The sequence below is a fragment of the Babylonia areolata genome, chromosome 2 (genome assembly GCF_041734735.1).
Source record: "Babylonia areolata isolate BAREFJ2019XMU chromosome 2, ASM4173473v1, whole genome shotgun sequence".
Classification (NCBI taxonomy): domain Eukaryota; kingdom Metazoa; phylum Mollusca; class Gastropoda; order Neogastropoda; family Buccinidae; genus Babylonia; species Babylonia areolata.
Genome location: NC_134877.1, coordinates 68,873,192 through 68,888,332, shown reverse-complemented (window position 1 = coordinate 68,888,332; position 15,141 = coordinate 68,873,192). Strand labels below are relative to the sequence as shown.

Below are 15,141 nucleotides of genomic sequence, written 5' to 3'. Positions count from 1 at the left end.
GAAAGTCAAACGCTTTAACCACTCGGCCATTGCGCCCGTCGTGACAAGACAAGACATGACATGACATGACAAAAGGGTAGACACTCTCCACTATAATCAAATTCTAAGCCAGACAGTCGGGACAGCAGTTGCCTCCTCTGCTGTTCTGATGGTCATTGTGGGGGACACGACTGACCATCATACATCAACGAGGGTAACAGGCAACGTGTTTGTGAGCGCATACGTGTGCTTTCCTGCGTGTTTACTGATCGTGATTGTATTATGATGCTCATGTTTGTGCGAGGGGCGGAACAATCTATTCTCAACATACGTAATAATTTGTGTGTCGAGAATGCTAAATTCTGCGCGCTCATGTAGCGAACACTTACATGTGTGGACATTGGCTGCTACGAACACACACACACACACACACACACACACACACACACACACACACACACACACACACACACACTGACCCTTTCTTCAGGTTGTAGACTTCCTCTTTGGTGTGCTTCACTTTCTGTGTCTCCGGGTAGAACAGTTTGGACATGGCCAGAGCGGCCGGCGCCGACATCACAGAGGCCGACAACAGGTGGTTAGGGGGAACCTGAGAGGTTCAAGTTAAAAAGACGTTAAAAGTCCCATGGTAACCCTTTTACAGCCATCGGGGCAGTGAAACTATGTATTATATCCACTGTGTCTAGGGCTCGGCAATGGAAGGCGGGGCCCAATCATGTCCTTCCGCCATTTTAATCTTCCAAAACAGAAGCTATGCATTCATTTACAACCTGGATGGAGTAAGGAAAATCGGAGTGAAGTGCCTTTCGCAAGGACAACAGCATGCCGTAACAGGGCATCGATCCTGATCACAGGCAGGCCGTCTTAAATGTTAACACCAAGATATTTTATAGTGTTGACATTTTCTGGTGGATGGCCATGGAGTTGGTAATTTGGTGAAATCATTTTTCTCTTGCGGCTGACACTCAAGATGAAGGAGCACTGTTGAAGGTGGAATTTCATGGCCAACTGTTTCTCCCACATGGGAGACAGAGACTTCTTGGAGTATGTACTGGTGTGATTTCTTCTTGATTACTTTGTTGTATAGACTGTCGTCTGCAAATAATCTGGCCTTGGATTTGATGGACTTTGGGAGGTCATTGATGTAGAGAAGGAAGAGACTCGGCCAAGGAACTAACCCTGGAAAACACCTGAGTTGAATGGGATGTATTCTAAGCTGACTCCTTCCACCACAACTGCTTGTTGCCTGCCCTCAAGGAAGTTCTTAATCCAGGTGTCGAGCCGACATCTAATTCCGTAGCGCTGTAATTTGTGAAAAAGTAGGGCGTGGCTGACCTTGTCAAAGGCCTTGAAGAAATCGAGGACAATTTTGTCCACTTGGTTCCCTCTTTCCAGCTCGAATGTGGTTTCGTCAATGAAGCCGAACAGCTGTGTCTCACAGGATCGTCCTCTCCGGAGGCTGTGCTGTTCTGGGCAGAGGATGCCGTTGCTTTCGAGGTACGTCATGATGTGGCTGGTGATTATGTGCTCCATCATTTTGCTGGCTACAAAGGGAAGGGAGACTGGGACGATACTTTTCTGCCCTCTAGCGTTCTCCCTTCTTGAAGACAGGTGTGATGTAAGCCTGTTTCCAGTCGTGTAGCAGTGTTCCGGTGTTGTAGGAACTGCGGAAGAGCAGAGTAAAGGCTGGGGCAATCTCCTCAGGAACTGTCTTCAGGAGCCTGGTTGTGATGCCATCAGGTCCACAGACTTTGCTGGAGTTGAGTTTGAGAAGCAGCTTTCTTACTCCTTGCTCTGTGATGCTGATGTCGCTGCAAGTGGGGTGGTCGGGTAGTCCAGGTGGTGAGGGACATTGCTGCTTGAAATCACCAGCTGCCATGTCTTCCTTGCAGCTTAAGACAGACTGGAACTGATTGTTTAGGAAATGAGCTTGTTCCTTCCAGTCAGTGGTGAGCCTTCCTGGGTCTCTGTTTGCAGAGATGCCAGAGCCTTCAGTCCTTCTTGCTTTAGTAAAGCCCCAGAACTTCTTTTCGGTGCAGTTTGGCCTGGATTGCCAGTGATGAGGTCTTCTATGTATTTCCAGTAACTTTAATCCACTTTTACCGTGGTCTGTTTAACTTTAACTAGCTCACACCGTGGACTACTTAACTTTAACTCACTCACGCCGTGGTTCATTTACCTTTAACTCACTCACGCCGTGGTCCATTAACTTTTAACCCATTTACGCCAAGGTCCATTTAAATCACTAACGCCGTGGTCCATTCAACTTTAACCCACTCACTCCATAGTCCATTTATTTATTTATTAATTTTTTTTAACCCACTGGCTTTTTGAACCCCGTGTCCACTTATCGTTAACCCACTCACGCCGTATAGGATGTAGGCGGCCATGACAGAGCCGGCGATGGTGGCGAACCCCCCAGTGAGCACAGCGTGCAGCTCTGACAGCGTCATGTCCTGGATGAAGGGGCGGATCATCAGGGGTGACTCGCTCTGCAACCACCAACCAAATGGTCTCCCTTTGTCTTTGGATGTTTTTAAAAAAATTTTTTTTAAAATTTATTTTATGGTACTTTTCGATGGGGGACGTCTTTATTTTGGTGTGTGTGCGTTCGCGCGCGTGTGTGTGTGTGAAAGAGAGAGAGAGAGAGAGAGAGAGAGAGAGAGAGAGAGAGAGATTTTTTCCATTACCAAACTGTAACACCGCCTTTCACCTCCCCAAATCAAACGCACATTATAAAACCCGCCGTCCCCAAACCCTCAGACCCATATCATCATCACTCCCTTCACACACACACACACACACACACACACACACACACACACACACACACACACACACGCACGCACACACACACACACACACGCACGCACACACACATACATGCACACACACACACGCACGCACGCACACACACACACACGCACGCACACGCACACACACACACACATACACACACACGCACGCACGCACGCACACACACACACACACACACACCCATATCACACCGTCCAACCCCCAACCCCCGGCCATCCCATCCAGACCTGTCCCAGGAAGGTGTTGCCACCAGAGGGCCACCCTCTCTCATTACCCCACATCCACATTCTCATCTTTCCCTTCACACACACACACAGATCATTTTGACTTGACTTGACACACACACACCCAAATCATCTCACCCCCATTCCAGCCCAAACCCCATTGCCCCCCTCCCACCCCAACTACACCCCCCCCCAATCCTCCGACCCCCCCCCACCCCCTCAACCCCCTCCCACCCACCCAAACACACTCCTGACCTGTCCGAGGAAGATGTTGCCGGCAGCGTTGAGGGACTCCGCTGGCGAGGTGCCGAGGCAGAAGGCCAGGAAGCGTCCCACGTTGCGGATGACGAACTGCATGAAGCCCACATAGTACATCATGGTCACGAAGGTGGAGAAGAACACCACCACTGGCAGCACCTGCAAAAAAATAACAGCAGGACAAACTTAGGACCCTCAGAGAGGAAATGAAATAGTGCGACATGGTGCATGGATCCATGGATGGATGGATATCCATCCAAGAAGAACACAATATTCCTTGTGACCCCGGTACACTTGGTAATAAAGACATATTCTGTTCTATTCTAATAAAATGAAACAGTGCGGCGTGATTGTCAGATACGTGAATGAATTAATCCATCCATGCATCCATCCATGCATCCATCCATCCATCCAAGAAGAACACCAATACCGGCAGCACCTGTAAAGCGAACGAACAACAGAGCGACAGCAAAACAGTGTGTATGATTGTTCACTTCACGGATGACTGAATCAATCAATGATTGTTCACTTCACGGATGAATGAATTAATCAGTCCGTCAACGACGTCAGTTCGTTAATCAGACAGTGCATGTGTGTGTATGTGTGTGTGTGCTTGTATATATGCTTGTGTGCATGTGTGTCAGTGCGTGCGTTCGCGCGCACACACACACACACACACACACTCACACACGCTCAAACACACAGACACACACACACACACACACACACACACACACACACACACACAGCTCGCCTCAATTCCGCCCACCAACCTACCCCCTTCTCCCTCACACACCTTAAAAGCGAAGAAATGATTCTCGTACAGATCTCCGAACACAAATTTGGACCCTGCATCTGTGTAGGCCAGGAACTCGGTGACTCGTTTCCCGAGGTAATCAAAGGCCTGGAAGCCCCAGGTTGTTCTCAGGATGATCAGGGCGAAGATGAACTGTAGCAAGATGCCCCAGATCACCGGGCGCCACTTCACCTGAACGCAGACACGTTCGCATTCACAGCACAATGTTATGGCCAAGCAAACACTGCTTATTACGAAACACCCACAACATATCCAGGATATACATTGCTTATCGTGAAACACTCAAAGGACATCAAGGATACACATTGCTTATTATGGAACACTGGTAAGAGATCCTGAATGCAGACTGCTTATTACGAAACATTCACAGGACATCGGGGATACACAATGCTTATAACGAAACACTCACAACAGATCTGGGATACAAACTGCTTAAGAAACACTCAGAGGACATCATGGACACATATTGCTTAATACGAAACACTCACATGAGATCTGGGATTCAAATTGCTTACTACGAAAAACTCAGAAGATATCGGGATACACATTGCTTATTACGAAATACTCACAAGATATCGGGATACACATTGCTTATTACGAAATACTCACAAGATAACCGGAATGCAGATTGTTCATTACTTAACACTCACAAGACGTCAGGGAAACATGTTACCTATTACGAAACACACAAGACACCCGGGATACAAACTGCTTATCAAAAAACACTCACAGAACATCTAAGAATACACATTGCTTATTACGAAACACTTACAAGACACCCGGGATACACAATAAGGAATCCGTTCCTCGAATGTCTTGTTAGTGTTTCGTAATCACGAAACGACATTCGAGGTACAGATTGCTCATTACGAAATACTCACAAACATCCAGGACACCTTTTGCTTATTACGAAACCCTCACAAGACATCCGGGATACATATTGCTTATTACGAAACACTCACAAGACATCCGGGATACATATTGCTTATTACGAAACACTCACAAGACATCCGGGATACATATTGCTTATTACGAAACACTCACAAGACATCCGGGATACATATTGCTTATTACGAAACACTCACAAGACATCTGGGATACATACTGCTTATTAAGAAACACTCACAAGACATCCGGGATACATACTGCTTATTACGAAACACTCACAAGACATCCGGGATATATACTGCTTATTACGAAACACTCACAAGACATCCGGGATACATATTGCTTATTACGAAACACTCACAAGACAGGCAGCTGCTGGGCCGTCAGTTCATGCCTAGCTTCACTGGTGACCAGTCACTTACTTCGCGACTCGCGTTAGTCATTTTGTTGATGCCATTGGTTTTTGTTTTTTGTGGGTCTTCACATGACTGACTTTCAGTTTTAATCCCCTTACCGGACACCTGTTGTTGGATAAGATACTCAGGAGGCTGTCCATATATCGCAGTACGTTTTCTATGGAACTGGCAACTAAGCCCATTGCTCAGCAACACAGGCATATCAGTGCGTGTAAAAGTTTACCTTGGCCGGGTTGCTGGAGAAGATGTAGAAGAGAAGGATGAAGGCGGCCATGCCTCCCAGGGAGATCATGTTCCTCGGCTTGTGACGACCGATCTCCACCACCACGTAGATGATGGCGAACAGGATGACCCCCACCGTCAGGACGATGTACAGTCTGGGAATAACAGTGATGATGATGATGATTCTGATGCTGATGCTGATGCTGATGATGATGATGATGATGATGACGCTGCTGCTGCTGCTGATGCTGCTGATAATAATAATAATGATGATGATGACAATGATCATCAGATGGCCAGTATGTATGAGCTTGTTTCGCAGATTGACATAAGTTAACAGTTGGGCCAACAGCAAAGTAATATAATAATACTAACAACAACAATACTAAAAATAATAATAATGATAATGATGATGATGATAAAAATAATACTAAAAAGAACATCAACAACTAAAAGCAACAACATGAACTTGAGATGGACCTCTCGTTCACTTTCTCTCTCCCTCTCTCTTTCCCCACTCCCCAACTCCCGCTATCTCTCCACTTCCTCCCGTAATTTTGTACATCGAACGTAAACACGCACATACACACAGAGGCTAGTGTGCGGATATCACACACACACACACACACACACACACACACACACACACACACACACGCACACACACACACACACACACACACACACACACACATACACTCTCTCTCTCTCTCTCTCTCTCTCTCTCTCTCTCACACACACACACACACACACACCACAAATTCACCTCAGTTTGCGCGCCACCTTCAGAAACTTGCTCCAGCATCCAACGCTGCTGCTGCCGCTGCTGTTGCTGCAGTTCAAGCAAGGGAGATTACCCCGGCGGTACAGGAACTCGAAGAGGCGAAACACCAGATAAAGTGCCACGACACAGGTCACCACCAACAGACGTATGGACCCTTCGTCTCCAAACCTGGGGTACCAAGGAACGAACGCATGCATAGTTGTGGGCAATAATATCATGGCGTGATTTTCATAATTTTTCCTCCTTCTTCTTTTAAAATTTGATTTGAGGAAATCGATATCCTGACGTTTCTCCATATTTTCAGTTGATATTGATGTTTCTGTATGTGTTTTATGTGTCTGTATGTGTTTTATGTGTCTGTATCTATTTTCTCTGCCTTTCTTTGACTCTGTTTTTCCGTGTCTGTCTGTCTATGTGTCTTTCTCATCTTTCTGTCTGTGTCCCCCCCCCCCCGCCACCCCCCCCCCCCCCCGCCCCTGGCTCTCCATACCCCCTTCTCCATCCCCCTTAATACTCAAATTTTCGTTTTCACGTTTACTTTTATATTTTTTGAAGGATTAGTGTAAACTTCGTTTATTACTTGTGTTACACACACACACACAAACACAGATACAGTAGAAATTAGGATACATACAAGTGCATGTCAATATGAAAACTTGTTCATACTCACACATGCACGCACTGCACACACACACACACACACAAACACACACACACACATGCACGCACACGCACACACAAATTCTCTCTCTCTCTCTCTCTCTCTCTCTCTCTCACACACACACACACACACACACACACGTTTTAACAGAAGTTGCAAATTACATGTTGGTGGGGCTGATGACTAGATCTTCCTTTTTTTTATTTTATTTTTAATTTTCTTTCTTTTCCCCCTTTTTTTTCTTTTCCGTTTCCCTGCTTTGTCCTGTCGTTAGGAAAGCCGCTTAGATTGATGCCTTACCCTCGTTAATAAGGATTTTGGTTTTGTCTTGTCTTGTCCATTGCCTTCGTGTCATTTTGGATGTAATTCTATGAAGGAGCTGTCAATGTGATGACATGTGATGTGATGCAACGTGATGTCTTTTGCTGTCATACTTTGACATAATACAGGAATATTTGTTTCTCTCTGCATGATAATTGGTTGACACGTTCACCGATAAAGAAGCGATATATCAAACAACAAAGAAACAAACAAAAAACCAATAACAAGCATTTCATGCACAGAACAACTGAAAGTTTGATCATTCAATTAAAAAAAAACCCCACATAAATTAGTCAACAAATGTAGAGCGCCACACACAATGATATAATGCAATATAATGAAATATAATATAATGTAATGTAACTGAATATTTATGCAGCACTTTGGTTGCGAAACCCATAATGCGAAAAGTTAAAGGCACTTACTAAAGACAGTAACATACAATCAATTTATCACTAAAATGTTTAAATGAAATACGGACTGAAATCAAACAAACACAACATCCCAATTCACTAATTGGAGTGTTGAGTTTGTTCGATCTCATTCCGAACTTGAAAAGTGATTTCAAAAGTTGGATCAAAATGTAGGTAGAAATGCTCACAAATTCAAAGACTAATGATGCTTTTCTGTTTGCAATACATCCAAAATAGCACGATTCCAATAATCAAAAGAAAGACAGACGTATCAGGAGACTCATCACGCTCTGCTGCAATATGCTCGGGAATGAACTCCTTCCGTTTAACTAACATGTCAGTGTATATATATATATATATATATATATATATATATATATATATATATATATATATATATATATATATATATACGCAATGGTTCTGTCCAAACCAGATAAACTAATGAAACAGACCCAGGTATGGAGAAGACACGTACTCACTTGTACACCATAGCACCGATGAAATAGGCCAAATACAGCAACAGAAGCAGCAGATACAGTAGCTTCCAAAGCAGATCCTCATTTGTGGTGAAGAAGCCGTAAATAGCATCCTGCACGATTCCTACTACCTCGGAACATTTGTTGCTTGTCCCAGAATCCTCCTCCTCCTCCTCTTCCCCTTCCTCTCCACCCTCCTCTCCCTGCACGTTCCCCTTCTCCGCTGCGGATGCGTGATCTGGCGCCGGGGTGCAGTTTTCACTGGGGGGCATGGGGATGCTTCTGGTGTCTGTGGGCTGTGGGTGCTGAGGGAGAGGACCCATGCTTTTGGGTTGCAATAAACAGAACGTATACGCACGAACCCCACACTGACGCGCGCGTACACTCACACACACACACACTGACTGACTGACTGACAGACTGAAACCATTTATTGTCAGATTAACTGTTTGTTGTACTGACATTTTCGTAACCATTTGAATAAAATATTAACTGAGCAACACAAGGAAATTCTGATTTGAGGAAGGTATGATTTAAAAAAAAAAAAATCAAGGCACCAAATGTCATTAATACCATTATCTCCTAAAAATATTCTAACGCACACACATACTCACATACGTTTCTCCCCCACCCTCTCTCTCCATACATCCATGCATGCACACAAACGCCGATTATAATTCCCCTACCTTATTCCCCTGCCCACTCACTCACACACACACACACTCACACTGTCTCTCACTCTTTCTCATCAAATTAAGGTTTCGTAATGTAATCAAGACGACATATTACATGTTAGGGTCGAACAGTTCCACTAATTAGAATAATAGGAACTTTGCTCTACAAGTAAATCTGGCGCTGTCACCCAAAACGAAAAACTACTTTGGATTAAATAAAACAGAGGGGAACCTCTGCAGCAGAAGGGGGATGAAACAAATTAGAAAACTGACCAATTGGATGGCTTTTAATTAGGTCAACTGCGGTTTTTGTCAGAGACCAACCATTTTCTTTGCTAGGGTGAAAAACGCTGGACATGGCTAATGGAAGATTAAAGGATGTAATCATATCATGAAGGGGTTTGAAATGTAAATGTGTATCTGGACATTCGAGCAAAAAATGTGGGATGTCAAGGGTCTTACCACAAATACATAGTGGTGACGGTTTCAAAAATCTGCATAACCATGCCTTAGTTCTAAGCCTGTGTGTCAAGTTTCTTGTGGAAATTGATCCTGGGGGGGTTAGTGCCTTTTCTTGCTGGAAAAGAGAGATCCCACCAGAGCTTCTTTTTTGAGTTTTCTAAGAATTGTTTCTGTCTGAAATTCCAGATATATGTTGAAAGAATAGTACAGGCTTCAGAAACAGAAATAGGAATATTGTGATTGATTGAAACTGAATTGTTCGATGCCGCTTCCTTGGCACAAAAATCGGCCATTTCGTTGCCACGAAGATTAGAATGTCCAGGAACCCACAAGAGTGAAATGTCGGAGCCTCGCATAATTAACTAGTGGATTAAATACAAAATTTCGTACATAATATCTGCTCGTTCAGATGAAGATTGATTATTTAAAGCCATCAATGCTGATTTTGAATCAGATAGTATAAGGATTTTTGCAGGCACAAGAGGCATATCACTAAAAAAGGTGAAAGCCATCAGAATTGCAAACAATTCAGCAGTAAAAATTGAACAACCTTTAGTTAAGTGGAATCTCTTTTTAATGTTAAGCTCGGGGATTACAAAAGCGGCTCCAACTTCAGAGTTACTACTAATTGATCCATCTGTGAAAACACGGAGGTAATATTTGAAACGTGTATTAATTAGTTCTTTGGCCCGAGAGGCAATAATGAGTGGACTGTCACTCTTTTTTAATTGTCCATATGTAAAAATAATATTTGCTTGCTCAGTCAGCCAAGGCGGATGAAAACAATGCGGAATTTTCGCAATCTGGGAAAGAGACAGACTGCAACTCTCAAAGACTGACTTAGTAAAATCGAACAAGGACGTGTATACAGCTTTGTTACGAATTTCTCTACAGATGTATGTTTCTTCATCAATTTCAGAGACAACCGCTCTAGCCCTTACCATGTAGTTACAGGCACATAATTTCCTGTGTTCAGGTAATGGCAAAACACCAACTTCTTTGTATGTTTTGTCGATTGAAGCCCATCGCGGTAACCCAAGTGCAATCTTAAAAGCTAAGGAATCAATACTTGTCAGTTTATGAAGATCAGAGTTTGAAGCAGTGAAATAGATTTCCTGACCATATGATATAATTGAGCGGACTAGTCCCATTGCAGCATTGATCAGATTATTGCCACAATTTATAACAGGGATTCCAGAAAGCACACGTAATAGAGCTATTTTCTTCCTCGCTTTCTCAATAAGGTAGTTTGTATGCTTAGTCCAAAAAAGTTTATAATGGAAGATAACACCGAGAAATTTCACCTGTTTATTCGGATATATGATAGTGTCATTTACCTTTATTTTAATAGCATCCCTGCCTTCAAATTCAATCAACTTTTTAGTAAATATGACGAAAACAGTCTTTTCAGCAGACAGGAGAAAACCACTTTCTTTCATATATTCCACAATGTTGTCGATGGCATCTTGAAAATGCTTAATAATTTTATTTCGTTTTGATGTATTTTTTGTAATATTACAGTTTACATTCTTCCAGAGAGGTATGTCATCTGCATAAGCTACTAATGTGGCACCATTTGTGTTGATATTTTTCATATCATAAAGCATTAGTGAAAACAGAGTGGGAGAACTCACACTTCCCTGGGGAACACCCATATTGACGGACCTTGATCTGGATAATATACCCCCTAATCTCACCTGGAATGTCCTCTGGGATAAGAATGACTTAAGAAATTTAAGAAATCGACCTCCCAACCCTACTGTATTTGCTTTATGAATCAATTTATAGTGCCACACAGAGTCATAGGCTCTATGAATGTCAAAGAAAGTTGCGACCGTGGAGTGACGCTTTGCGAGCGCCTTCTCAACATGAGAAGTTAGATGGACGACATGATCAGTAACACCCCTACCTCTTCTAAAACCAGCCTGGAAAGTAGGTAAAATTCCTTTCTTCTCCAGAAAGTGTTCTAATCTAGTTTTCAAAATTCTCTCAAAAACCTTCCCAAGATGGGGAGTTAACGAAACAGGTCGGTAACTGGAAGGGCTAGATTTAGGTTTTCCTTGTTTGTGAATAGGTACTATGGTTGCTTTCTTCCAATCAGTTGGAAGGATACCAGAATTCCAGCAAATCTGAAAAAAAATCTAACACTCTTTTTAAAAAGATATTTGGAAAATGTCTGATCATGTTGTACGATATTGGATCTGAGCCTGTCGCAACTTTCCCTGACTTAACAGCATTGAGAGCACGGTATAGATCCCCCAGCGTTAGGTCTGCATTAATGTAAGATGCACTGCTATCAATCTTATCCATTTCACAGGGGCAGTTCATATCTTCAAACTGTTTCCTTCTCTTTTGCTCATAGGATGGCAAGTATTCTGTCTGACTCATTTTTGCAAATGTATCCGCAAATAACTCAGCTTTCTCTTCCCTAGTTTTATACACAATATCATTTTCATACAAAGGAGGATCAGGAAGATTATAAACACCCTTTATTTGCTTTATTTCTCTCCACAGTTTTGAAGAGGCAGTTGGGTTGCTAGTACAGTCGTTAATCAGATTTGTGTAGTACATCTTTTTGGCAGCAGCCACTGTTTTATTACTAAAACTATTAGCCTGTTTATACTTGTTGTGCAGTTCTGATACTCTTTCTTTGGATTCGATTTTTCGATACCTATGCCAGTTTTTGAAAGCCTCTGTTTTCTTATTGACTGCTGTTTCACATGAGCTGTTCCACCAAGGATTACCAGACCGTTTTGGATTGGTTATATACTTTACTTTTGGAACTGAACCATCAGCAGCCTTCAGAATAACATTCCTTAGAGACCGATAACAAATTTCTAAATCTTCTTGTGATGTAACATCAGTGTTGAAATTTAGATCAGCAGAGTAATAAGCCAGCATATTACCAAACAGGTCCCAGTTTGCTTTCTTTTCATTATACTTCAACCCCATATTATCTTTAATTATGATCTCGTGTTTTACAGATAATACCATTTCAACTGGAAGGTGGTCACTCCCCAGTGCTGTTTTGAGAACTTGCCATTCACAGTATGGATTTATATCAGTCGACACCAAAGAGATGTCTATTGAAGAATTTTTTTGATCTGCCCGATCAGCGATTCTTGTTATTGAACCATCATTTAATATAGTTAAGTTAGAATTAACTATGGTATTCGCTAGGTATTCATTGTTGGTTGTGAATTCGCAATTTTTGTCCGACCACAAGGCATGGTGCGCATTAAAATCCCCTAGAATTATTCAGCTATGGGATAAATCTAAATCCATTAGCCAGTCAGCTTCACCTCTTGAAACTCCATCAGGGTAGTAACAGTTAACTACAATTAATGTTTTATCTAAAACAGAAAGCTCTATAGTTGAAGAATACAAACGTTTGTCTATACTATGACATGGTGGTTTTCTAGCTTTATATATGATTGAATCTGAAATATAGGTTGCAACTTTAACTTTTCCCTTGCGCTCTGTTTCATCAATAACTGGAGGGTAGAAGTAACCCTCTAACTTAGGGAGATTGCTTTTGTAACAATTGAGGGACTGGAGGGCAATTATATGAAAGTTGTGATCTTGCAGAAAATGGATCAGATAGTCAAAATTACATTTACTTCTACAGTTCCATTGCAAAAAGCGAAATAGGCCTGCGCCACACCCATCATCATTACATCCTGCTGTCTGCATAAGTGAATAGATACACAGAATAAAGAGTATCTGTATAATGTACTTCAGGAGAAGAAAAAATAAAGACACATTTACCTTACATACATTCATTTGGAATTCACACGGCAATTTGACAATATTGATTTCAGTTCAGAGATTGAGGACGTCATGACGCCCGTTATGTTTTTCATAATGCTGACAAACTGATAAGAAAGGTTTTCCAAAAACGTGATTATACTTCCAAGTAAAAAATCAGAAGGATCGGAAATTGCAGACACTGGTGAGATTGATTCTTTTCTCTGATTGGGGTTGGTCTTCACAAATGCTGGTTGATGTGTATTGACAGGGGTTTTGCAGGATGGTGTTGATTGTTCTGAACAGCTTGATGTTTGATCAGATGCAGACTGCTGTGAGCTGATATGTTTCCGTAATGGTGTTGACTGTTCTGAACACCTAGATGTTTGCCAGATTTGTTATTTTCTTGTGTGTTGTCAGTTCTATCTTCCAATGTAACCCTGACCTTGTCTGTCTTGTCTGTCTCCAACGGGTGTTTGGACCCATGCAGTAATTTTCCATGCACGTTCTTGGCAATTACAGTTGGCGGGATATCCCTGACTGGAGATTTAGTGATGCCATTTCTTAGTGCTAATGCATATGACTTTGGATTGGTAGTGGTAGGTTTAACTGTTTCCTCACCCGCTAGAGACCGGTTGTCTACGTCTTGGTTCACTGACTGTGCCCGGGCTAGAGCGATGGCTTCAACATATGGCATATGACTGGATGATTTTATTTTACCGGCAAATACTCTGATTTTATGCTCGGGGCAGCCAGGAAAAGAAGCTGCATGATTCCCTTAACAATTCACACATTTTTTGGAATGCTCACAGGTGTGAGCATCATGGCCAGGGAGACCACATCTTCCGCATACTTGTTTGGCTCGGCACGCATTTTTGGTGTGTCCCAAACGGTTGCAGCGGGTGCATCGAAATACCTGTGGGACGTAGGATTTCACCGCGAATGACTGATACCCTAATGAGATTTGCTTCGGAAGACTGCGTGTCCAAAAGGTAATCTTAACGGCGCGTGATTCGCTTCCATCCTTATTTTTTAGTCTTTTCATAGATTTAACATTTGTAAATTCTCTTTGAAGTTCTAAGAGATTGGTTTCCAGGGGGATTGGTTTTATCACCCCTTCAGTAAAAACCTCCGGAACTGAACATTTGATAGTTATGCCAGCCAAACTTTCACATTTCAGAAGTGATTTTTGCTGATCAGCAGAAGTACAACCGATCAGCCACTTACCCGATGATAGCTGTTTTTGTCCAAGGATGGGACCAATAGTGTTGTTCCATAATTTTTTTTACTGAGGATTCCAATACCACTCAATGTGGCCGATCCCTTTTTTGTGTCCTCCAAAAGGACTGGAAATTGAAACGAAACAGAAGTTTCATTTGACACTGTAGGCCAGGATGACGACGTGGTCTCCCTGTCACAAGACATATCCTCTGATTTGGACGAACAAGGTGGGGACGATGGAGATGATGACGATGATGAGTTGGACACAGATACATGTTCATCTCTCTCTTTGAGAATTTCTTCAATGAAAAATGATTTCAACCTGTTTATCAGATGTTTTTTTCCTCCCATGTTTGGGGAGATTATTTTCAGAAAGTAGTTTCTTCAGTTGAGAAACTTTGGTCTGGTTTAAAAGATCTGGGTTTTCCTTGAAGGTTGTGACGTTTGACATCACTGCGTCATGTATTAAAAACAAACAAGCAAAATGAATGGATGAATAGATAAATGATATTAATAATAATAAACAAAGTAAAAGGTAATACTGCAATAGTCCACACTGTCACAAATATCTATACCTAACTTTGTTGAATGTTAGAATTATATTCTGAAACTAAATTTGGTGACAGGAAAGCTAGCTTATTATAGTAAATTTAGAAACCTACTTATTTTCACCGAAAATAAATCTAATATAGCCTCAACATGTCATAGTCTTCTCTTCAACATACACAGGCACACCA

General features: G+C 42.2%; 1 protein-coding gene across 6 annotated transcripts in view; it reads right to left on the bottom strand.

Annotated features, from left to right (window-relative positions):
- Positions 1-15,141, bottom strand: part of LOC143276621 (putative transporter HI_0519) — a 33,317-nt gene that overhangs the window by 7,096 nt on the left and 11,080 nt on the right. For all 6 annotated transcript variants that reach the window (XM_076581260.1, XM_076581268.1, XM_076581237.1 and 3 more), the window contains 7 exons: positions 8,304-8,605; positions 6,409-6,594; positions 5,644-5,797; positions 4,096-4,287; positions 3,297-3,458; positions 2,367-2,492; positions 459-589 (listed from right to left, as the gene is read on the bottom strand). In XM_076581260.1, the coding sequence (XP_076437375.1) occupies positions 459-589; positions 2,367-2,492; positions 3,297-3,458; positions 4,096-4,287; positions 5,644-5,797; positions 6,409-6,594; positions 8,304-8,605 (1,253 nt within the window). The remainder of the gene's footprint in view (positions 1-458; positions 590-2,366; positions 2,493-3,296; positions 3,459-4,095; positions 4,288-5,643; positions 5,798-6,408; positions 6,595-8,303; positions 8,606-15,141) is intronic.